Source organism: Chiloscyllium plagiosum, chromosome 23, assembly GCF_004010195.1.
Source record: "Chiloscyllium plagiosum isolate BGI_BamShark_2017 chromosome 23, ASM401019v2, whole genome shotgun sequence".
Taxonomy (NCBI): Eukaryota; Metazoa; Chordata; class Chondrichthyes; order Orectolobiformes; family Hemiscylliidae; genus Chiloscyllium; species Chiloscyllium plagiosum.
In genome coordinates this window covers 35,588,324-35,614,780 of record NC_057732.1, presented here as the reverse complement: position 1 = coordinate 35,614,780, position 26,457 = coordinate 35,588,324, and the positions used below count along the sequence as shown (strand labels likewise).

At 41.7% G+C, this 26,457-nt stretch overlaps 1 protein-coding gene across 4 annotated transcripts in view; it reads right to left on the bottom strand.

Annotated features, from left to right (window-relative positions):
• Nucleotides 1-5,063: 5,063 nt before the first annotated feature.
• The window catches only part of rabl2 (RAB, member of RAS oncogene family-like 2), a 22,097-nt gene continuing 703 nt past the window's right edge, over nucleotides 5,064-26,457 (bottom strand). The window contains exons 1-9 of one of the 4 annotated variants that reach the window (XM_043713931.1): nucleotides 24,868-24,955; nucleotides 23,658-23,848; nucleotides 20,907-20,936; nucleotides 17,721-17,800; nucleotides 14,971-15,050; nucleotides 13,749-13,860; nucleotides 11,777-11,874; nucleotides 10,744-10,827; nucleotides 5,064-6,182 (exon numbers count right to left, since the gene is read on the bottom strand). In XM_043713931.1, coding sequence (XP_043569866.1) covers nucleotides 6,102-6,182; nucleotides 10,744-10,827; nucleotides 11,777-11,874; nucleotides 13,749-13,860; nucleotides 14,971-15,050; nucleotides 17,721-17,800; nucleotides 20,907-20,932 — 561 coding nt within the window. In that variant the 5' untranslated portion in view covers nucleotides 20,933-20,936; nucleotides 23,658-23,848; nucleotides 24,868-24,955 and the 3' untranslated portion in view covers nucleotides 5,064-6,101. Of the gene's footprint in view, nucleotides 6,183-10,743; nucleotides 10,828-11,776; nucleotides 11,875-13,748; nucleotides 13,861-14,970; nucleotides 15,051-17,720; nucleotides 17,801-20,906; nucleotides 20,937-23,657; nucleotides 23,849-24,867; nucleotides 26,452-26,457 lie in introns of those variants that run through there. The other 3 variants (XM_043713929.1, XM_043713928.1, XM_043713932.1) reach the window with 3 other exon arrangements.

Below are 26,457 nucleotides of genomic sequence, written 5' to 3'. Positions count from 1 at the left end.
TCCATTTTCAAGGAACTATGAACCTGCACTCCAAGGTCTCCTTGTTCAGTAACACTCTCTTGGTCCTTACCGTTAAGTGTATAAGTCTTGCTAAGATTTGCTTTCCCAAAATGCAGCAGTTCGTACTGAGAGAAATTTGGATGAGCCTGTACACAAAACACAAAGTTAACATGAACAACTTGAAATTAGGAAAATTCTAACAAAGGGGTTGGAGCAAGGAAATGTTGTTACGAGGGTTTTGGTGAGATTGCTCCCGAAATATTTTGTACAACTTTGATCTCTATATCTAAAGAAGGACATGCTTGCCTTAAAGGCAGTAAAACAAAGTCTGATTAGATTTGATTCCTGGAATGAGAGATTGAGTAAAATGTATTAATATTCACTGGCATTTACAATGAGGAGGTAGTTCACTGAAACATAAGAAGGATTTAATAGGTTATCTGCTGAGAAGCTCTTTCTCCTGGTTAGAGCTAGGATCATAGAATCCTTACAGTGCACAAAGAGGTTATTTGGGCCACCGAGTCTGCACCAGCCTTTCAAACAGCATCACACCCAGATTAACCCCTTACCCTATCTCTGTAACCTTATATTTACCATGGTTAACCCAGCCAGCCTGCACATCTTTGGACTGTGGGAGGAAACTGGAATACCCAGTGGAAATCCATGCAGATACGGGGAGAACTTACAAACTCCACACAGACTGCAATCAGCCTCAGGTCCCTGGTGCTGTGAGGCAGCGGTGCTAACCCTCTGGACTCAGTCTCAGGAAAAGGAGTCGGTTGTTTAGAACTGAGAGCAAGAGAAATTTCTTCACTCAGAGAGCTGAGTATCTCTACTCAAGGACTGTGAACATGAAGTCAACTACATATTCAAGACTGTGATCTATAGACCTTTTTCAAAACCGAAGGGAATCAAAGGATTTGGGAATAGTGCAGGAAGATGGAATTGAAATAGAGGTTCAGCCGTGAATTGTCTGAACTGGAGATCAGATTCAAGTGGTTTACATTTGCTCCTATTTCTTGTGTTCCCAACTACATTTCAATTATATTACAACTAAAGGCTCCTTCTTAAAAAATAACATGATATGCAGCTATAAGGTTCAAGATCAATAAGTATAAGTGCAAATGATTAAATAATCAGTTATGAATAGATATGCTGAGACCACTGAAGGATCAGAGGTGATGCACTGATCTAGTTCTTTAAACTTTCTGAATGAAACACAAAAAGGCTGAAGTCCAGATTAATTCATGGCTTTCCTATGCAGAGACTTTTAGCAATAAATGCAGAATACTTCTTCAACTGCTGCAGATTTTACACAGGAATTTATTTCTCTGGAAAACTGCCCAATGCAGAGTTTTATTGACTCAGCAGAATTGCCATGCGTAAGATGCATCACCAGCCTGAAATAATTTTACAACCATATTAAAAAGTCAAAAAAGTAATTTACAGATTAACATTGATCTAAGGTTATACTTTGGGTAAGGGCATACAATCTATGCTCGAGTCAAATATGATAAGGAAAATAAAAATAATAACAGACAAATTCCAACAGTATTTACAAAATAATCGCCTTCTCAACAGACCCTGGAAACAAAGAATGACTTGTTTTTTTAAACTCCAGAGCTGTGGGTACTGAGGTAACTAAAGCTCGATCCACACACCCTGCTGCAGGCAGGCTCTGAAGAGATGGGTGGATGGATTGCTGGGGTTTTTGCATACTTCCTACTGTTTATGCTTAGCCTCCATTTGGGCCAGTGGAAGATGCTCAAGATGGTTAACATCTCAACAGATGCTTCTTCAAGGTTGGGTGGCCTTACGCAAGATGGCGCGTATCTTAACTGAAGCTCTTTTTTATTCATTCACAGAGTGAAGGCATCGTTGGCTAGGCCATCATTTTTGGCCATCTCTAAATGCCCAGAGGGCAGTTAAGTGTCACCACATTGCTGTGGGTCTGGAGTCAGATGTAGACCAGACTAGGTAAGGATGGCAGTTTCATTCCCTAAAGGAATTAGTGAACCAGATGGGCTTTTTCAACAATTGACAAAGGACCCTTGATCATTATTAGACTCTTAATTCCGGATATTCTTATTGAATTCAAATTCCACCACGCACCACGGTGAGATTCAAACCTGGGTTCCCAGAACATTGGTCTCTGGATTAACAATTCAGTGGTAATACTGAAGCCTCCCTCCTCTTGAAGCGCTTTCTCAGTCCATCTGATAACTGGCTTCCTCAACAAAGTTTGCAGTAGGGAGTTCACTTCAGAAGTCTTGTGTCAGGCATGCAGAGAATGTGACTCATCCATTGCAGCTGATTGACTGTAATCAGTGGGGATGTTGGCTTACAACATTGATATTGGAGTGGTTTTCTGCCACTGGATTGGCGGTACTGCTCAGAGACCTGAAGCGTCGATTTTCCTGTTCCTTGGATGCTGCCTGACCTGCTGCGCTTTTCCAGCAACACATTTTCAGCTCTGATCTCCAGCATCTGCAGCCCTCACTTTCTCTCGGTACTGTTCAGAGATATCATTGAGGATACTTCAAGGGATTTGAGATATCTGCTGTATGTTGTCCTTATCCTCAATGCATACAGAAAATCAGGTAGCACCACTACGGTGCAGATGTGTTGTCAGGTTTCAGGTCTTTATCATCAAACACTTTTCTTCAGAAAGCCAAATACTGCACAAATGCACGGGAGGCGGTTTTGAATTTCATCATGTGTGAATGTCTGCACTTACTGTAATGAGGCTGCACAGGAATGAGAATTGATCCACATTGTCAGTGACTTGCCATGGACCCTGACAGTTGGGGGACAGTGTTGCCCAAGTGAGTGAAAGCTAGCAGAGGACTAGTGACTTCCAGGCATGTAGACAAAGGCACATTCTCTCATATACCACAATTAACATATTGGCAATGCCTCAGTTAGTGCACATACCATCACTACAAACAATGACGAGACAAAATACAGGAGAGAGACAGAATGCTATCTTTATACCAAGTTACCAAGCAATCTCTCCCTCAATGTCATCAATACTAAAGATTCAATCATCGACTTTAGGAAGCAGTGAGGAGGGCATGCCCCTATTGACATCAGTGGAACTGATGTGGAAATAATTGAGAGCATCAAGTTCCTAGCAGTGATGATCACCAATGATCTGTCCTGGACCACCTACCCTGTTGCAACAGGCAGAAAGGTACAACACCTCACCTTCCTCAGGTGGCTAGGGAAATTTGGTATGTCCATAAAGACTCTCACCAACTTTTATAAATGCACCATTAAATCCATATAATGTGGAAATAAAGCCATTCGGACCATCGTGTCCACCCAACCTTCCTAACAGTATCCATCCAGACCCACCTCCCTACTTTATCCCTGTAACCCCGCCTTTCCCACCCACCCAGCCTGCACATCCCTGGACACAAAGGACAATTTAGTATGGCCAATCCACCTAACCGGTACATTTTTGGACTGTGGGAGGAAACCCCCGCAGATGCAAGGAGAATGTGCAAACCCCACACAGACAGACAGTCACTAAAGGTGGAATTGAACCAGGACCCTAGTGCTGTGAGGCAGCAATGCTAACCACTAAGCCACTGTGCCACTGTGCCACCCTAGAAAGCATTCAATCTGGATACATTATGCTTTGGTAAGGCAACTGCTCTACGCAGGACTGTAAATTAACTACAGAGAGTTGCAACACAGCTCAGTCGATCATGCAAGCCAACCTTCCATCCATTGACTCCATCTACACTTCCTGCTATCTCAGAAAGGCAACCAACGTCATTAAAGACTCCTCCCACCCCAGTTATAATCTCTTCCAACCTCACCCATCAGGCAGAAGATACAAAAGCTTAAACACACGTACCAATAGGTTCAATGACAGCTACTTCCCTGCTGTTATTACACTTCTGAATGGACCACTCAAATTTCAAATCTGATATTGATCTTATATGTTGTGCACCTTCTTTGCAGCTGTAACTCTGCATTCCTCACTCTGTTTTATCACTCAATGATCATCGTTTGGTATGATCTGCCTGTACTGCACACAAAACTTTTCACTGCACCTAGGTACATGTGACAATAATAAATCAATTCAAATATCGGTGTACTGCAGCTTGTCAACCAAGGTTGGGATAGTCAAGGTTCCGGACTGATAGCAGTGCTCGGTGAAAGGTCTCCAGATTATCCATTGGAGAATCTCCACAAAAATAGGAAGCTCCACGGATACGGGGACAGAGTGTGACAGTGAGGAAGACAGAGAAAACCACAGTGTGATGAGATACCCTTGCTTGATACCAGTTTCCATACATATTGGGTCTGCGGTGGATCTGAGAATTATAGCACACGGACAATAATCTTTAGATCCCATATCCATGTTAGACACCGAGTGACACTCCTGCTATACTGCCTAATCAGTGCATTTGGAGAAGTAATTCTGGATCATCCCATTGCAACACGTTCTTGTTCATCGTCAGGTCAAGGTCACTTCAATGCTGCAAGTGCACCTCTCATAGAAACCTGACTCAACTCAAAGCCAAAATAGAAAAGGTGCATTCAATATATCTGCTTCAAGCCATTAAAACCATTGGCAAAATTTATTGGGGAAAGCACCAGGCCTCCTTCTCCTTTCCAAACTTTAACACAACAGCCTAATCAACTGAAGGAGCTTCTGGACTGAAACAGACAGCTGGGTCTGGTCCTTCTGTTCTGTAATATGCCTGACTGCCAAAGGATGCAAATTGCTCCATATTGCTTCCTAGCTCGAAGTAGGATATAGTTTGCAGTTTCCAGATTCTCTCCACAGTCTCACCCAAGTTACCATCTTAAGTTGCAATCCTCAGCAGTAGGTATGTAAATTTAGAAAATACCAAAGACAAGATGGAACAATGTGGATCCATGTCCTTGCTGATCATGCTCTTTGCTGCCTCAGGATAAAAGGCAGTTGTGACAAGTTGCACTGAGCCTGGCTGAGGTATGAGCAGGAACTCTGAGCTCAGCCGAGCTGCTCAGTATCATATACAACTATCGGATTTTTAAATGGATTCATTTCAGACAATAAACCATGAGAGCATTTGAATTGTTTTTAATTAATGCCACACTGAGTTGATATACAATAAGTAGAGATGAGCACTAAAAAGTCCATCAAGCGTAAAAACATAAACGTAGCATTGAACTTTCCCACCCTCTGAAGATGCTGACTCCTCCCTGGGTATGGATTCTATGAGTTTTGCTCTCCCTGTATTCCCTTGCATAAAGGGCTCAGGGACTGCTTGCGGGCAAGCTGCACCTCTGTCCAGAGGATGGCAGCCCAAGCTAATCTGACATTACATTATATTTTCATGAATCCAAACACACTTTGACTTTTCAACAGGAGACAGTGGGTAATAATTAAGAGCAGGAACTCCAGTTTCTTCTCCCCTTCATAGTTCAATGATACACCAATGGTACAGAGGCTTGGCAAAGGTGATCTGAATCAGTAGCTTGGAACAGCCAGTACCACACCAACAGGTATTTTATCCCATCCTGTGGCCCAGAGGACTCCAAACCACATGATTTCTTTCTCACCCAGCACTGATGACAGCAACTCCACAATATTTTTTAAAAAGCCCCATGAAGAGGGGTCAAGCCAAGAGGGTCACACAACAGACACATTTTCAAGTGCAGTGGAAGATCTCTAGAACAACAGACCTTGGGGATAGGGAACAATTCTTGCACATTGCTACTCAGAGGCAAAGAGGGTTGATACAGGCATGTCATGGGATATAAACAGCAGAGCTGCAAGACATTGTGCTGCTCTCACACCACTCCCACCCTACCCAACATCTGTACAATTGCTGTTTGTGCTCCAGTTTCTTTTTGTTTAAATAGTTGAGCAGCTTGAGTGAGGAGAATAAGGGAGAATAAAGTCCTCCGCAGGCCAGGAAATGAATTTGCCATCACACTTATAAATCAGCCATGCTATGAAGTAGCTTCCTTATTCAGTGTGTTGCGGTGAATGTTAGAAGATGAAAGTTCAGAGATGAGTTCCTTCCCACAATGTAGAACAGAGTGCATCAGAGCCTTCACTCCAATATTAAGGCTCCTCTCCTTGGCAAACATCATCATGGTGATTGGGTTTTCTCATTTTTTGATTTGTCATCATCTTTGGCAGCAATATCTTCCTTTGCTTCCAAGTCAAAGTTCTGGTGGAGAAGGGAGGAGGTAGAGTCAGCCTGGTATATAAGTTAGAAACACATATATCCGTCACCTGACTGCTGCAGGAGTCCCAGAGCCTCACCTTCTCTCCATTTCCACATACTGGTCCCAAACTGATCCCACTGCCTCACTATCTCCACTTAATCATAACGTTACCAAACTAACATTATATTGGCTGCTGTAGATTTTTATATAAACAAGTAAGAGTCAAATCTTAGAACAGTATGAAGTGAAACTCAACCAATGCCAGACTGTTTTTAAGCATTGAGACAGCTGGCAGTTAAGATCAACCATCATTAAATGCAACAAGAGAGATGTCACGCCTCACGGAGCATGACGGGCAGAGAGCCAGGCTCACGGAGCAAGATAAATACTAATTCCACAATATGTGTACTTACCTACATGCTCTGAGATAGCATTCCCATGGCCAATGACCAATGTGTTGGTAGAAATTTGGAGGGTGCGACAGCATTAACTGGTTGACTTTTTAGTAACTGGGTATAACACTGGGCCCAGTCATCTCAATGCAGCACAACAGTACCACCTGCCAGGACAGCACTGAAACTGCAGTACAATGCTGCTGGAATATTAGCAGAGTACTGGATAACTAAAGGCTGGCAGTGGTGAGATATGTGTGAAGAAGAGGCAATTTAAGCAAACAGGTAAAAACAATGACTGCAGATGCTGGAAACCAGATTTTGGATTAGTGGTGCTGGAAGAGCACAGCAGTTCAGGCAGCATCCGAGGAGCAGCAAAATCGACGTTTCAGGCAAAAGCCCTGCACCACTAATCCAAAATCTGGTTTCCAGCATCTGCAGTCATTGTTTTTACCTAGTTGATTTTAACCCTACTGCGAATCCTCTTGCAAGGATGCCTGCCTTGAAGAAGTTTTCCTCCTCTCTCTACAAGTATCTCTCCACGCTTCAGGCTCTCTGCCTTTATTCCTGATGAAGGGCTTTTGCCCGAAACATCGATTTTGCTGCTCCTCCGATGCTGCCTGAACTGCTGTGCTCTTCCAGCACCACTGATGCAAAATTTAAGCATACAGCACATTGTACAAAACTGACAGAGAGGGCGACAAAGTGAGCAACACACAAGAGGGAATCATACACACAAACAGAAAGGTAAAGACGCTGATTGTGGCACACACTGTGCAGGATTGTGGGGTGTGGGGAGAGGCTACAGATTGAGGCAGAGTGTGGCAGGTGGTATACACTCAGACAGAGCGCAGGGCAGCACAAAGAATCTTATGTAGTGTTTTTTTAAACTGATGGAATGGCAAGGCTAGACAGAGGCGACACATTCTCTTCCAAAATTGGCTCAGATTGCCTTAGTTAGATCTTTTCACAACGTAAAACATTCCCCACCAATCCCTCCCCAGCTAATACTTTATGTGACAAGCCAAGGCCTTGTCATCACTGGAACAGAAATTGCAGAGAGCAGGTTAATCTCACAAACTGACATCTATTCTGTGCCCCACTGAGCTCAGAATGAGATCCATTCTCCCAGCAATCATCTTGCAAATGAGGTTTAGTAAATGCAAACTTTCAGAAAGGATAAAAAAAACCATCTGTGTTTGATTAGCTAATCTCAGTCAAAATGTCATCTATTACTACAATTTCCAAGAGTGCCCTGAGCTTGGGACTGGATGAGGGTATAGTCAGTCAGGATTCTCCCTCAGGTTTGCCGAGACTCCCTGCTGGAATCAGTGGGTTTGAGAATGCTCGGTGAGAATGCAAGCAGGACCCTTGCTGTCTAACAGCTGTCTTGACCAGTAAATGAAGAATTGGGAAGACCGTATGAAGGGATGCTGGGAGACAGCTGCTATTTGCAAGAAAACCTAACCTCCTCCTTCACTGGGTGAGAGAAATATCAGCTAGTTCTCACTAAGTCTCTCTGGCCTATGGCTCCCTTCTAATCAAACTTAATGCAGGTCTTAGGAATAGCATTGCCTCTCCCTCTGGAAATTTTGTAACCCTTTAACCATAACAGTGACTTCACACTTTAGATTAGATTAGATTCCCCACAGTATGGAAACAGGCCCTTCGGCCTTACAAGTCCAGACCAACCCTCCGAAGAGTAAGCCACCCAGACCCGTTCCGCTACCCCTACATTTACCCCTGACTAATATAGCTATCAATGTAGCATGACCAATTCACCTCACCTGCCCATCTTTGGACTGTGGGAGGAACCCAGAGCACCCGGAGGAAACCCACACAGACACAGGGAGAATGTGCAAACTCCACAGAGACAGTCGCCCGAGGCAGGAATCAACCCCGGGTCTCTGGCGCTGGGAGGCAGCAGTGCTAAGCACGGAGCCACCGTGCAGCCCCATGACCTGCCTTTCATTCTCTGAAAGCCAAAGGAAGCTGGGTTGAACAGAGAGCCTTCTCACGCTGAGCCAGTTGATATTTTAAGAGGAACCTGTGCTGGCTGCAGCATCCATGATGACAGGTAACCTTATCTCAAAAGAGTATGGGATTCCAGATTCCCATCCTCTCCATTTTCCAACATCTTAATTTCATCATCTTTCATTGTCTTGTTGAAATGATCTTTCCCATCATTCTCAGTTCTCTCTTAAAATAAAATTCCATGCACAAAACGTCCTTGGTTCTCATTACCAGCACAATGCTGTCCTCTCCCAGCCACACTTGTTGTTTGGTCCATTCTAAGGACCAGCACATAACTTGACTTCTGGGTGTAATGAAGGACACAATGACCTGTTCTTTTACAGCTAACACATATTGACAGACCAGCCACAATTCAGAATATTTTTCTTTCACAGGATGTGGGCCTGGTTGGCTAGGCCATTTGTTATCCACCTCAAACTGCCCTTGAGAAGCCTTCTTAAACCAGGTGAGTTTAAAGACTATAACTCTTCTTTTTTTATTTTTGGACTGTGACCCAGAAGCCAAATAAACAGCAGAAAGAGATGCTGCACTTTTAAAGACAAGTTATTGGAATTCATTGTGAGTTGCAGTTTCACAACTGTGTTCAAACAATGGAGGATTGCTCGATTCATCAGTGTTGGCTGTGTGTACATTCAGGGCAGTTTTGCTCAAAGACAGCCTGTTCATTAGATTTTGAATCAGGATGAGTTGAGTTGAGAGAGTCAGCAGTGTTCAGCAGGACAATTATCTGACTGGTTCCTGGGTTTGGGGTCAGCCTGTCCATGAATACAGTAGCGGAAAGCCTTCAGATCCTAAAACGGCAGCATTTCTGTCACTCCTTGCTGAGCAGAAACAAAGAATTGGAAGATAGCCAGTTATTCTCACCTACTATTTGTCTACAAGTTGCTGTCTCCAGTCAGTGACTGAGGCCAAAAGATTAGCATACTAACTAATCAGTATCTACAGTAAAGATATGAACTTGGAAAGAAGATCAGAGATCTGAAGGAGTCGCAAAACAGCAAAAGGACACCTCACTGCATCCTGTGGACTTATGCTATTGAACCATGTTCTCTTATGTTTGTCCTCCACCAGAAACACTTACGTTCTTTTGTTTCACTATGTCCATCTGCACATTGGTGCAGAGGGTTAAGGGATAGAGTTTAAGTCATATTTTGTTTGCCTGTGGTTATTTTAAATAAATTGCAGCTTCTTGTTAAGTCCAGAAACTTGATCAGTGTAACGTTAACCTAATTATACAGGAAATTTGGGGACTTTGAGTTGTGTGGTTACACCTTTAACTTTTGCGACAAGCAAGGTATCAGTGGGACTCTGGTATCGGCACATTTTCCTAAATGAGTTGTGACAGGTGCAAGCACATAGTGAAGAAGAGGTCACATAACTGTAGGTCAGGAGAGCAACTTACAGGTAGGGATGTACACATACATCAGCTGCCTTTGTCCTTCTAAGGGCAGAGGTCACAAATGTGGAAGGTGCTGTTGAGCAGCTTTGATGAGTTGCTGCAGTACATCTTGTAAATGACACACACTGATGGTGAGATTAAACATTTAAGGTGGGTGATGGGGTGCCAATCAAACAGGTTGCTTTGCCCTGAATGGTGTTCATCCTCCAGAGTGTTGCGGGAGATGTACTATCCAGGCAAATGGACAGTACTTCATCACAGTCTCAACTTGTGTCTTGTAGATAGTAGATGACTTTGTAGAGTCAGGTGGTGAATTACTTGCCATAGAATTCACAGTCCTTGACTTCTCTTTTAGTCAAAGTAGCCATATATTACCAATCAATGGTAATCCCCAGAATGTTGACTGTGAGGGATTCAGCAATGATAATGAATGTCAAGAGGAGATGGTGAGATTGTTGGAGATGGTCATTGCCTGGCACTTGTGTTTTAGCAATGCCAGTTTCTTTTATTTGCACTTCTAATCATTTCTCAGCAGCCCCTTCTGAAAACCACAAATCCAGAGAAGACAGAAGCAAGCCTGACCACAGTCACATCTGGAATCTAACCTGAGCCACTTGCCTGTGGAACATGAGCAGAGAAAGTACAAGACCGCAGGTACTCCAGTTAATTCCCGAGGCTGAAGATGCTGTGAAGGTTCTACAGGTGAATTCACACCTACCCCAGCAACTGAACACTCACCTCCAGCTCCCGCATGACTTCATCCATGAAATCATTGGTGTTCTGTTTGTATGACACCGCTAGCTTTATTGTGTCCCGAAACAGCTGTAGAGAAAAGAACAGGAGAGGGTGAAGATGCAGGTATAGGTATTTAAGGAAACCATAATTTTGCATGTTTTATAGCACCTTTCACAATCCTGGCACCACAAAGCGTTTTAGAGTTAACAATGAAGTTTAGAAGCATAGGCACACAATAACATTGCCAAATTAGGATCACAATTACGTACACATAAGCTTCCAAAAACCCTGTTGAGATACTGATTACATCATTTTTGTCTATCTTACAGTTGTTGCCCCAAATTTTGGTCCGGTCCACAGGTGGAAAAATAATTTATATATCTACCCAATAAAACTACAATAATCTTAAAGGCTTCAATTTAGACCTGCCCTCAGTCTTCTCCTTCATAGACAAAGGAAGCTTCAGACTTTTCAATAATCCCAGATAACCTTTAATTTTTGTGAAAATCTTTTTTTTTTTTGCATTTACACTGGTGCCTGTTTTCTATAATAGAAAGCAGGACTGTTCAAACAAGCCAGGTGTAGTCAAAAGCAAAAATAGAAATTGTGAGACAAACTCAGGTCTAGCAGCTTCTGTGGACAGAAAACAGAGTAAATATTTTCAGGCCAGTGACCCTTCAGGTTTACTACATATTTATTATAATTTCTGCTTTCCAACTTCATTCCCTTAGAAACAAATACTAGTGCTTCGTTTGACTCTTTTTAAAATGGTCTTCTTAACATATCAAAAGTGGAGAATGACTGCATTACCCTTTCACTATCTCACAGGAGGGAATTATTACTGAAATAAGAGCCAAGTTGAAAAAGACAAGAATCAGATTTATGATTGGACGATAGGTTATATCATCTGCCCACCTCTGCTCCATCTCAACCACTGGACTGCAGCCTACAAAATGGCTCCCAGTGCACAAAAAGGTGCTTCAGTTACACAAATGAAATCATCCTGTATTGCCCTCTGTGTATACACCACACTTGCCTTGACAACATTGGTACCATCTGCCGCTGACACAAAATAAAAGGGTAGCCCCTGTTTCTTGGCGAAGTTGAAGCTTTTCTGTGTGATTTTCAGATCAGCTGAAAGACAGAGAGCAGCAAGTAGTCCATTTAGTAGTATGCCAGCAATCACAGTGCCTGTTCACAGTACTACTTCTCCTGAGCATGGAATAGCCAACAAAAGGATGTTTGAGCCCTCACATTCCATCTCTTGCCACAACATGCATGGATACCTTCTCCTTCTGTCCTCTCTCCCTGCTGTCTGCCCCTTACCCACTGTGCTTCTCATCTCTACTTCCCAAGAAAAGTCTCAGGAAAGTGAGCTCAGTGAAACAGATCTGGTTCCTTATCAATTACAATGAAGAGGTGTTCTCCGTCCCAGTACTGTGGCTACCACCTCACTGCAGACAAGGGTGATCTGAGACCTCTAATAGCTTGATCATGCCATTTCAGTATGGCATGACTGGGTTACTTTAGACTCATCAAGTTTAAGGAGAATTGAACAATGTGCATGACAGTAGATAGGATAAGAAAGAAAGTAATTATCTTAGTCAGAAATATTTGTCTTTACATTTTCCTTTCTCCCCAGTGTCAGTCCACTATCTACAAAACACAAGTTCAAGGTGAGATGGGATACTTACTACTTGCCTGGATGAGTGCAGCTCCATCGACACTCAAGCAGCTCAGCAACATCCAGAACGAAGCAGTCTACTTGGTTGGCACTATATCCACTATATTCAATATTCACTCTCTTTGCCATCAGCAACTGATAACTGCATCTACAAGATGCACTGCAGCAACTCAACAAGGCTCCTTTGACTGCATCTTCCAAACCCATGACCTCTACCACGCAGGATAAATGGCAGTGAATGCATGTGAACACCATGACTTGCAAGTACCCCTCCAAGAGCACTCAGAACCTGACTGGACCAATTGGTGGAGGTATTCACCAATAACTTCAACCTCTCCTTACTACAAGTCAAAGTCCCTGTCTGCTTCAAGAAGACCACAGTGATCCCGGTACCTAAGAAAGCACATGCAATGTGCCTTAATGACGACCTCCCAGTGGCTCTCACCTCAATAATCACAAAGTGATTCAAAAGGCTGGTCATGGCCGACGTCAACTCCAGTCACTCATCCTGCCTCGATCCCCTACAAATTGCCTATCGATATAACAGGTCCACAGCAGACCCTGTATCTCTAGCTCTGCACCTATATCTGGAATGTCTGGACAACAAGGACACCTACATCAGACTCCTGCTCATTGACGACAGCTACACAGTACATGTGACAATGAATCAAATCAAATCAAATCATCCTGATTTGGAACTATGTTGCAATGTTTTAACTGTGACCGGGTCCAAGTCTGGAATTCCCTCCTTGACAGCATTGTGTGCCTACATTGTAATAATTGCAGCAGTTCAAGGAAGCACCTCATCACCGTTTTCTCAAGAGCAGCTTGAGATGGGCCACAAATGCTGTCCTAGCCAGCAATGGCAACATTCCATGAATTAATTTTAAAAACCCTGAAGGATGTTAAGACAATCATACCTGCACTCCTATGTCCACTCTTGAATGAGCACACCCAGACATTTTTATATTTTTTCGATCCCTATTTAAAATCACTCCAAAATACTTCACATGTGATGAGGTATTGGAAGATTAGGTAGGCAAGACCAGCACTTAATATGTGCAAAACAAAACTTATGAAGAACACCCAGGAAATTCTTTGCAGAAACAGTGAAATGGACGTACAGGATGAAATTCCCAAAATCCTTAGCAGCCAAATATGATAAAGTGTGAAATTCCTCCTAATCAATAAGCTGAATGAGTTTGGTCATTAGCATCTACTTATGGTCTCCTGTCTTGTTCATTTAAAACTTCATATGGAGATGAAAGAACAGAATGAAAGTCATTGCTTCTCACACTGCCAGATAAATAATCTTCAAACTTACCGTCTATTTTGTTAGCAACAACTACACAGGGGATTTCTGGCCGAGACTCCCTCAGCTCTGTGTACCAATTAGTCAGGTTTTTGTAAGTTATCTTCCGCTGGACATCAAACACCTAACGTCAAAATTTTAAAAAATGAAATTAGTTTTCTTCTAATTAATAGTATCTGGTCTGTTCTTTCTGCACCTTGACAGATATGAGACAGAGTAAACTCCCTCTACACTATTTCCCACAGCAACGACATGCTGGATTCAGTATACAGAAAGTCATCATAGAATCCCTACAGTGTGGAAACAGGCCATTTGGCCCATCGAGTCCACACTGACCCTTCGAACAGCATCCCACCCAGACGCAGTTCCCTACTTTATCCCTATAACCATGCATTTCCAAGGGCTAATCTAGCTAGCCTACACATTCCTGTACACTACGGGCAATTTAGCATGGCCAATCCCCCTCAACTGCACATCTTTGGGCTGTGGGAGGAAACCAGAACACCCAGAGGAAACCCATGCAGACCAGGGAGAACATGAAACTCCACACCGACAGTCACCCGAGGCTGGATTCAAACTCGGGTCCCCGGCACTGTGAGGCATTTAACACTTAATGTTGGTGTTTCAAATGTTGAAGTGGCAGACATGTTACAGGCTGCTCAGTACAGGTTCCGCTGCTTCATTGGAAATTATAGTTTATTGGCCAGTTGGTGAAAAACTCTAACATTACCTGAAAAACAAAATGGGCCTCATCACAGCTGGGTAGCTCAAGTAGGAGTCAAATGACAATGGAAGATTTTAATCAAGCCACCTTTGACAGCAGATTTGTTACTGATGCAGACAGGTGTGTGAAACTCTGGGAAATTGTTGGTGATCAGTAATCCCATAATGGTACGTGTGGCAATGAGTACTAGGATCTTTCCACTCCAACTCCAGGTAAGGCTGCCAGTGGGATCTGGCTGTGTGGGGGGGTTGCTGTTAGGTCGCACAGATTTAAAACATTCTCAAAGCATTGACATTGCCAATTTGTGTCTGATGTCCCTGGACTAGATTTCTATGTCACAACTCAGATCAACTTGTTTACTTTGTATCAGGCAAAATGAATCTCATTCTATGTTGTGTTTGGAGCATAATGAGATGATATATTTCAATCTATTGGTTAGTGATAATGCACTTTATTTCTGAATTAAATAATTTTACATTTTGTACTGAATTGGAATTGAAGACCACTCACCATTATACAAGCATGTGCCTTATGGTAATAAGATGGGTGCATACTCTGAAAACGTTCTTGGCCTGCTGTATCCCAGAAATCTGTGAAAGAAAACACCCAGTTTCAACTTCTCTATTTCAAATCATAAATGTTAAAATTAAGGAGATTCAAGCCAACAAATTTTTTTCGCTCTGCCTAAACCTCACCCACCCTTGATCATAACCCTTCTTTCACAAGTGTTTCAATCCATTCTTCTCGCATACTTAACTGCCCCAATTCCTCGGTACAGTTTGGATCACGTCCTTCCACAGGATCGTAAAGAGGACACTATCCTCTCACTTCTTTTGGTTTCATCCTTTGTTCAATGATAGATTCTCAGTCACGAGCAAAAGCGTGATGTTTGCAAGCTTTCAAGATTTCAGCACATAACCGAAGCCAAACCTTCAGGGCAGTACTGAGGAACACTGCGCTATCAGAGGGGCTGTCTTTCAGATGAGACATTAAAGAGAGGACACATCTGACCTCAGGCTAGGAATACTGAAGATCCCACTACACACTGAAAAAGAACACAGGAATTCTGATCCTCTAGCCAAAATTTATTCCACTTTCACTAAAATTGATGATTTGGTCACTTACCTTACTGCTGTTTTATGCAAAATTGACACATTTTCAGAACCACAATACATCAAAATTATTTCATTTGATATGTTGGGTTTTCTGACATTCTCAGGTTGTGAAAGGTGCAACATAAATGAAATTCATGTTGTTTTTTCCCTTTCAATTTGATCTTTACCGCAACTACATTTACCAACTTTGGAGACCTATTCCCTGATCCTATGTGCAAACAAAATTTTCAATCTTTGTCTAAAAAGTTTGAACTGTCCCACAGGATCCATAGGCTATTAGGAGGAGAGATTCCCACTATTTTCTGTGAATAGTGTTTTCATATTTAATTGCTAAATGGCCAGGCTCTAACAGGACCACTAACTATCCATTGTATGAAAATTTTGATGACTTGACAACTCAACCAGTTAGCAAATTCAGAATATCTTTAGTGCCATTCATGGCACAGAAGGGTTTTGACCCAATCAAGTCCTGACAGCAAGCCAATAAGTCCCACTTTCCCACTCTAACCCCATAGACTAACAAATCACTTCAATTTTCCTCAAGTGACCATTCAAATTTCTTTTGAAATCACAGTTTCCACTAACCTGATGGCAGCAAGTGCCAGGTCAGAACCATGCAATGCATAAAAGTTTTTGCTCACATGCCCCCTGAATCGCTTGCCCAAAACCATAAATCTGTGTTCCTTCATCCTTCAGTCATCAGCTAATAAGAGTGTTCCAGGTCTATCTTATCCAAAACTGTCATAGTCTTGCACCTCACACTCAAATCTTCCTCAATCTCACCACCTTCTCACCTACCCAGACTTGTAGTAAAAATCCCTCATACTTGGTATCATTCTGGTAAATCTCCTGTGCTGCTCCTCAAGGGTCCTTATGTTATTTTTCCAAATTCTGGTGGCCAGAACTGGATACAATATTTGAGTTTTGGCCTAACCAAAGCTTAATTTTGATTCAGCAGAACTCGCTTTTGTATTCAATACTTACTTAAAATGAAACCTAAAATCTCTAGGCTTTGCTAATTACTTTCTCAATATGTCCTACCACCTCCTGAGAACAATTCACATGAAACCACAGGCCCTCCCCCTTTCACTCCACAATCTTTCAAACTACCATTAACTCAAATACCCCTGTCTTTATCCTTTCACCAAAATGTGGCACCCATCTGCTTTGTGTCTTCCCATTCTATTAGCCTTTCCCTCATTATCATCCTTATTCTGTCATTCTTCTAAGTTTGATGTCATTCACAAATTTTGAAATTTAATTATGTATTTAAATACCCTCGACCTAGTACTGACTCGTGCAGAAAAGAAACACACTAATATCTTTCAGTCTGAAACAATAATCTTTAATGCTTTCTGTCCTTTAAAGAAATTTTACATCCAACCTGACATTTAAATTCCATTTGCTATAATTTTGTTAACCAGCCTGTGTGCGCATTTTGTCAAACACTGTTAAAATCCATCCAGGTATTATCCATTTCATCAATCTTCTCTAATACTTCATCAAAAAGTTCAATTACTCAAGCACAATCTACCAATTACAAATCCATGCAAGGTTTTCCTAATCAACCCAAACCTCTTCGAGTGAGTGCATATTGTTGTTCCCTTATTATTTTCAAAAAGTCTGGATGTAGGTTTGCTCGCTGAGCTGGAAGGTTCTTTTCCTGACGTTTCGTCACCCTACCAGCTAACATCTTCAATGGGCCTCAGGCGAAACACTGCTGATAATTCCTGCTTTCTATTTATATGTTTGGGTTTCTTTGGGTTGGTGATATCATTTCCTGTGGTGACATCACCACAGGAAATGACATCACCAACCCAAAGAAACCCAAACATATAAATAGAAAGCAGGAATTATCAGCAGTGCTTCGCCTGAGGCCCACTGAAGATGTTAGCTAGTAGGGTGACGAAATTCTGGAAATGAATCTTCCAGCTTATCGAATAAACCTACATCCAGAATCTCAACCTGAGCTACAAATCTTCTCAAAACTCGTTTCAAAACATTATTGTTGTTAAAATAGCTAGTCTATAGTTATTAGGGTTGCATTCAAACCTGAGTGGGGGGCTTTTTCTGAATAGACAGGACCCCTCTCCTTTAGTTTTGGTGCAATGAAGGTCAAGAATAATTAAGAAATGTAACACTTACCCACGAGAACAGTCTTGTCATTGACAGTGGTGGTGTACTTGTACAGTGTGAGCGCATAAGTGGACAACTGCTGAGGGCGACTGCAATCTGAGTTAAGGTATAAAAGACTCACACAGAAAATAAAATTATCCTGCGAAATAAAAATGATATACGAGTTTTACATTTAACATTTTCAACATATTACACTATCGCTCATTTGTGATACAGCTGCAAAAAACGATTGTCAGAGTCATACAGCATGGAAACAGACACTTCGGTCCAACATGCCGAACATGTTCCCAAACTAAACTAGTCACACCTGCCTGCGCTTAGCCCATATCCTTCCAAACCTTTAATGTCTATGTATTTACCCAAATGTCTTTTAAACATCGTAACTGCATCTGCATCCACCACTTCCTCTGCCAGTTCATTCCACACACTAACCACTGTAAAAAAAAAGTTGCCCCTCTTGTTGTTTTTCAATTTTTCTCCTCGCAACTTAAAAAATGCCTCCCAGTTTTGAACTCCCTCACCTTATGAAAATTACCTTTGCTGTTCATCATATCTATGCCTCTCATGACTTTATAAACCTCTATAAAGACACCCTCAACTTCGGATGCTCCAGTGAAAGAATATTTTTCTAACTCAAACCCTCCACTCTAGCAACATTCTGGTAAATCTTTTCCGAAACCTCTCCAAGTTAATAAGATCCTTCTATAACAGGTTGACAGAACTGCATACTGTACCCCAGAAAAGGCCTCACCAATGCCCTGTACACTGTGACATCCCAACAACTATACTGAAGTCTGAATATTGAAGGCAAGCTGCTAAACACCTTCATAACCACCTTGCCCTACCTGTGATGCAAGATGCAAGAATTATGTACCTGAACTTCTCGGTCTCTCTGTCCTACAACACTACTCAGGGTCCTACCATTAATCATGTAAGGCCCGCCTTTGTTAGTTTTACAAACTGCAATATCTTGCATTTATCCAAACACCATCTGCCACTCAACTCACTGACCCAATTGATCAAGATCTCTTTGTAATCTCAGATAACCTTTCACTGTCCACAATACCACCAATTTTGATGGCATCCACAAATTTACTAACCCTGCCCCCCCCATATTCTCATCCAAATAATTTACATAAATGACAAACAAAAGTGGAACCAGTACTGATCCCAATGGAACACCGTTGGTCACAGGCCTCCAGTCTGACAAACAACGCTTCAGCACCACCCTCTTTCTCCTACCGGAAAGCAAATTTGTACCCAATTGGTAAGCTCATCCTGAATCCTCTGTGATCTACCTTTATTAATCAGTCTACCATGCGGAACCTTATCAAAGGATTTTCTAAAGTCCAACATCTACCACTCTGCCCTCACCAATCATTTTATTACTTCCTCAAAAAACTCAGTCAGGTTTGCGGGACACGATTTTAATTGGATTAAGGCAAATTTTAATGGTATGAGACACGATTTCCCTCGCACATACTTGGCTTCTCCAAATGCATGTAAATCCTACCTTTCAGAATCATTTCCACCAAATTACACATCACCAATGTCAGACTGACAGGTCTATAGTTCCCAGGTTTCTCCTTACAGCCTCTCTCAAATAAAGGCATAACATTAACCACCTTCAGTCCTGTGGCACCTCACCCATGATTAATGATGATACAAATATTTCTGCTCGGGGCCCCACAATTTCCTCCCTAACTTCCCTCAATGTCCAAAGACACACTTGATCAGGTCCTGGAAATTTATTCACCTTTATGTTCCTTTCCTGTAACGTATACAGTTTTTAAAACATCAATATTTATTTCCGAGTTATTGAGCCCCCATTTCTAGTTGCGCAGGATTATTGTTTATTCTTGATGTGAACTTCAATATCTTTATTCATCCATTGTTCTCTACTCTTATCAGCCTTACCTTTCACTCTAACAGGAACATAATGCCTCTGAACTCTCGTTCTCATACATTTGAAAGTGTCCAACTTGTCAATCGTCCTTTTACCAGTGAACCAACCAGTCCAACCAACTTTTGAAAATTCTTGTCTCATACCATTAAAATTTGCCTTAATCCAATTAAAAACTTTAACTTTTACATATATTATAGTGTCGTGCATTTATATAACCCTTCAATGTCGTAACGTTCCAACACACTTCACTTGAATGTATTCACGTAATATTTGACATTGAGTCACATATGGAGATTTTACAGCAGATGGCCAAAAGCTTAATCAAAGAGGTAGCTTCTTAAAAGGAGGAATGATTGGTAAAGACAAATTTTTAAAAAACCATGAAATTACTTTGTAACTTTTTTCAAAAAAAAACTTATGTCACGTTGGAAACAACATGAACATACTCCAGATGTTAGAAAATTGAAATTAAAGCAGCATTGCACACTCATTCAACTGAAACTCTGACTTATTTCCTCGTTCCACAGATGTTGCCTGCTTTGACAAGCATGCCCAAATTTCATGCAAAACATTACAAGCTGCTACAAATGGTGAAATTAACTTCAGTTCACGAATAGCTACAATTATCTAGATGAATGGTGAGTTGTTTTCTTAAACCACCAGCAGCAATACTTCAGAGGGTGTGAAGTTGGTGTAGGATTGGATTCACATTAATAGGTTTAGAATATTATTAAAAGGCATTGGTCAACACGACAGCTCTTACTGCAATCTAACAAGTAGTGTCCTTTACTGAGAATAACTTTTCAATTCCAGAATTTTTAAATGAATTCAAAGCTTGCTGGGCTCTAAACTCTCATTCTCGAGTTTACTACCTTAGTAACATAAGCATTGTGTTACCAGGCCTGTAGCATTAGTAAAGGTAATGTATAAGTACAAAAGAATATTAATTACACTCCACCAGCCTCCATTTCCAAAGGCCTGTGACCAATGGAGTGCCACAAGGATTGGTGCTGGGTCCACTATTCTTCCATCATTTACATAAATGAACTGGATGTGAGCATAAGAGGTATAGTTAGTAAGTTTGCAGATGACACCAAAATTGGAGGTGTAGTGGACAGTGAAGAAGGTTACCCCAGATTACAACGGTATCTTGATCAGATGGACCAATGGACTGAGAAGTGGCAGATGAAGTTTAGTTTAGATGAATGTGAGGTTCTGCATTTTTGGAAAGCAAATCTTAGCAGGACTTATACATTTTATGGTATGGTCGTAGAGAGCTCAAAGGATACTATCCATCCATCAGGAACCTTTCCATTAACCTGCAAAAGTACACCATCAAAATTATATTAGTACAATTTCTTATCTTTCTTGATTGACTGTCCCAATTTCGTTTACACCACCTCAGCATTTCCCATTTGAGGATGACTTTCCCATCTGTAAAATCCCCTGGAGCTCCCAAAAATCAACACCATACCCTTGGAGTTTCTTTCACCTGTATCACTGTTAGTGGTACTGTCGAAGCTATTGACTTTGAAGAGACAGGGAATCTGACTTTGGTTGTTTTTTCGGAACTTTCAAAACAGCAAATTCTGAACCTATGACCAGGGAGCAAAAGCAGGTCATTCAGCCCCTTGAGTCTGCTCTACTATTCAATAAGACCATAGCTGATTTGTTTCTGTTTTGAATTCCACATTCTCATCTACCCCTCATAACCTTTGATCCCCCACCCAACAAGAATCTACCTCCACCTTAAATATATTCAAGACCCCACCTTCACTGTCTTCTGAGCGAGATAATTCCAAGAGTACATGTCCCCTAATTCTGCACTTGCCCACAAGAGAAAGCATACTTTCCATGTTCACATAACTTCCCTTTCTCAAAACTGTACTAACTGTTGATTGCCTTGAGATTTCCCAAGTATCCAACGTTAACCTCCTTAATGATCAATAATGACACTTTCCCCATGACAGACATCAAGCTAACTGGCCTACAATTTGCTTTTTTCTGCCTCCTTTTCTTCTTGCATACAGCAGTTATAATTGTTACTTTCCTATCTGACAGAATTTTTACAGAATCTAGCAAATTTGGAAAATGAGCGCACTGGTTTCTTCACTCAAAGTTTAAAATGTTACTCTTAAACCTACTTTTCTCCCTTTCAAACTGAATGTTAAATACAATCAACTTGTAGTTGTCGCTACCCAGAGGTGCCTTTACTGAAGTGGTTAGTGATCGTGTTGCATTATGCAATACGAAATCCAATGTAACCCACTCTCTAGGTGGTTCCAGAACATGCTGCTCTAAGAAATTCTCAAACAAATGCTATAAACTCTTTATCCAGCCTACTATTGCCATTCTGATTTTTCCAATTTATGTGTACATTAAAATCACCATGATTACTGAATTCTCTTAATCATAAGCATCCAAATATAGAACATTGGAACAGTCAGCCATTCAGCCCTTCAAGCTTGCTCCTGCTTTCCCTTCAGAAATCCTCACTCTGTCCGACCCTGTCACTATCTTCCAGGTGCTCTGCTATTTCATCTTTTATGATGGACTTTAGCATTTTCCTCCTACTGGTGTCAAGGTAACTGGTCTATTATGTTCTGCTTTCTTTCAGCTTTCCTTCTTAAATAGTGGGGTTACATTAGGCTAGCCTTCAATCCATAGGAATTGTTCCAGAGTCCATGGAAGTTTGGAAGATGACCACTAGTATACCTTCTACTTCTAGGACCACTTCCCTCAATGCTCTGGGATGAAGGTTATCAGGTCATGGGAATTTATCTGCCTTGAATCTCATTAGTTTCCCCAGTACCATTTCCCTACCAATACTAACAAATCTGTCAATTCCTCTTTCTCATTAGACTCTGTGCTCATTGCATATTTATGGGACATCATTTGTGTTTTCTTTTGTAAGACAGAGCTAAAGTACATATTCAATTGTTCTGCCATCTCTTTGTTGTGATTAAAGTAATAATCAAGTTCTGCTCTTCAGCTTGGAGCCCAACACCTCATATTGACCATGCAGAAACTGTTTCCTTGTCTAGCCTGAATCACTGGTACTCACATGAACCACAATAACTGAATTTTTCCCCCTCCCATTCCAAGTGCCTGTCCAGTCCTGAGTAGATGTCCCAATCTGACACCAGGTAAGCAATCTAGCTATCTAAACCTGTACTCTTGGCTGCACAGAACACACTCACACTCCCTCTCTCTCTCTCTCCATATATACTATTTCCTCCTAGCACTACATTCCATTTTGCTCCCACTCCGAATTAGCTGCTTGTACCATGGTGCCATGGTCAGTCAGCTGATCCACCCTGCACCTCATCAAAAGTAGAAAGAACCTCAGATATGGAAATGTGTTGCTGGAAAAGCGCAGGTCAGGCAGCATCTAGGGAACAGGAGCTAATGCCCGAAACGTCGATTCTCCTGTTCCCTAGATGCTGCCTGACCTGCTGCGCTTTTCCAGCAACACATTTCCATCTCTGATCTCCAGCATCTGCAGACCTCACTTTCTCCTCCTAGAAAGAACCTCAAACCAGTTGGACAACTGCAAAGGCTGAGCCACCTACTCTCTTGCACTCTGGGTACCCTTACCTGCCTCACTTGCAGTCACACCCTCCTTTTCTTAAACACTGACCAAATTGGAAGTGCACATTGCAAGGGGCATAACCAACACCTATTATGACATATTCAGGTCTCCCTCCTTGATGTGCTGTACTGCTTGTAGTTCAGTCTTTAGTTTATAAACTCTGAAACAAAGTCACTTGAACTCTAAACACTTACCAAACGTGGATTTGCCCTGGACCACACTCACATCCAGGAGTTCCTACATGCTGCAGCCATAACACATCGCCTGCCATCCTTACTGTGTTTTAGTTGGCTATTTAAATAAGCTATTTATTTATTTTTTACACATCTTATTTACCCTATTAGCTCTTGTACTCTTGTAAATCTTAGGAACAAAATATTGTAGACCTTAATCACTTACCAGGTGCCCACCAGCTAGCTCCTTCCAGCTAGCTGGAACCAATACCAACCTACCAGCAAGCTGCCTCCATGTCTTTCTTTTTTCTGCTCTTCTGATGCTGACTGCTTCTTGGCCCTTTCTTCGCTGCTCTTTGTGTAACTACTGCTTCACAGCTGCCTTCATTTCTTTTGTCCCCTCCAAAATATTCAGCCTATATTCTCCCAGAACATTTCCGTCCTTATTTCCAAGTGTCAGAAGGCTCTGGAATGCAGCATGGTTCACGTACATGGGGTTTAAACATAGGTTGGCAGATTTAGTTTCACCACAGCACTATAGTTACTCTCCAACCAGGACCTCACATCATTTCAGTAGCAGCCTGTTTTGTAGGGCAACTTCCAGCTTGTCCCTGCTCACCACAGCTTCTTCTCCAACACACGCAAGAAACCTGAGGACCTTGACATTCCAATAAGTGCGACCTATGTTTACTTAATTTTCCTTCCCCTTCCTTACTCTTCTTCAGATCTCCCTCCTCTTTAGCATCCTGTCCAACAAGCCTACCAGTTCTAATCATGAAAGGTGACTGAGGGCCACACCAGCAGCACGGTACAGAATAAGCATTCATGTCAAACCAAATTGAGGCCTGCAGGAGAAAGACAGGGAAGGCTATTTTGATAAGGTTAGATTAAGAACCTGGGAAAATTTTCAAATGGTGATTGAAAATAGGCACAGTCTGACTGCACTGAATGGCCTGTTATTATGCTGTACATTCTAAGTATTTTTAACTGATCATTTTCATGTGTTCCTATATGATTAGATAAGCACCCTGGTTATGGATTGCTTGATTATTGTGGCACAGATACAAAGAGACGAGGACCATCACAGGTTCCAAGTCCATACTAAAACTAGATAATCCCTGCCTTGGATCAACCCTCCCGTCAGTAATCTCTGGGAGAGGGATGGGAGAAAAGTATGCAAGGGATTGTCCTCTTTTATCATTAAGCAAAGCCTGCCAGACAAGGTGAGAATGCACCTGTCACCAGATGACACACCAAGCCAGGTTTACAATGCCTGACCCCTATAATCAAACAGCCCTTGTTGTCCAGGCTCTGAAATGAGGGTCAATGGGTGAAATATTGGAGGGTTGGTATAATCTGTCCCATAACAAAGAGCTGCTGTTCCAGGACAGGATGAGGACGAATAACACCCAATTGTTTTGTTGTAATCTGCCTCTTTACATTTACATATCTGCCAATGTATGCTCACCCAAACGTTTTACTCACTTGGACTTTCCAACGGCACTGTCACCCAGACAGATAATTTTGATGTGTTCATCGCCATCGTACTTATCTTGGTTCAGGTCAGAGAGACTACTACTCTCTGTGGCCATATTCTCGCCAAAAATGTCACAGCTTCAAGTGACTGCACTTGATCTTCTCCACAAATTGCTGGCTGAGTGTGCCTGCTGCTCCTGCAAGCACTCTACACACTCTAGAACTCCCACTCTGCCCCTAACCTGCCGACTAATCTGCATATAACAATTACCAATTCTCCCACTCTCTCTTCTTATATCCTTCCTTGGGTCACTGTTCTTTTCGTGTATTATTCAAAAAGCCAAACTATCCCCAATTTAAGCCCAACATTAACTCCTGACCAGTGTTTTATTTCTAAAATAGACTGATTACTTCAGTGCTGAACGCCTCTTTATTCATCTTCCCACTGGTCTCACAGTATTCAGTTCAATAAGTCTTACCCTGTCCCTAATTATTTTCTGTTCGTCTATATTTCAATTCTGCGTCAGTCTTTTAATCTCAGACTCCGCTTCCTGTCCTATGATCCAGACACCTCCTCTTAACCTATCTGTCACAATATGTTCTCTTGGTCTGGCTATCCTTGCACTTCCTTCGTGAATTAGTTTCTCTCTCGCTCTGTCCCTCTGTATTTGTATCGTTAACAGAAGTCTTGATTCTCTTACACTCTGACACTGTTTCTTTGCTTTTCTGTCCAAACTTCTCACACCCTAAATCTTTTCACACGTGTTTTGCTCCCAGATGTTGCTATTAACGAATGCCTTCACTGTGTCAGCTGAAGGTCAGTTTCTTTCTAAGGGTCTAATTTTTAAATCACTGCCTCAGGTAACTCCTTCTCTCTGATTCTCAGTAATCTCAGTCTTTGCCAACTGCCCCTTGATCAGGTTTTTTAAAAAAATGTTGCACTTTGTGAGTGTGCTTTTAGTAATAGCATTATTTTTATATCTCACACCATTTCTTCTGTATAGTTTTCAATTGTTCTTAGCTGTCTAACTGGCTGCACCTTTCTGTGTCTCAATTTCTACGTCTCACACTCACACTCTGAATATAACTGCCCCTTTATCTTTCTGTCCCCTCACTCCCTTTATAAGTTTACTTTGCTGTCCATAAGATTTTCTCTCAGACCTCTTAGCCCTAATAAAAATATAAATAAAAATAATCACAGCATGTCAGTTTTGCTCTGTCGCTAAGTTTACCAATATGTACATGTTCCCTTTCTCTTCATATCTCTACCTACGTATACAACCATGTTATACACCACCCCTTCGCTAATTATCCCTCAGCTTCTTTTAATGCCAATCTATGTTCATAACTAAGCCTTATCTGTCTCTATCCCTCTAGCTGTATTCCTTTTGCTCCAAATTTCTCCCTTTGCTTCTATTCCTATTTCTTTTCCCTCTCTACGCTGAAGCCTGTGTCCCTTTCTCTTTAGCCCACTGTCTCTCTAGCTCTTTCTCTCCCTCACTCCGTCTCCTTTTCTATTACTCACTCTCCCTCCCTCCTCTTCTAGGTTTCTTACTCTATGTCCCTATTTCTCTTCCTATCTCTCTCTCTCTTTTACTT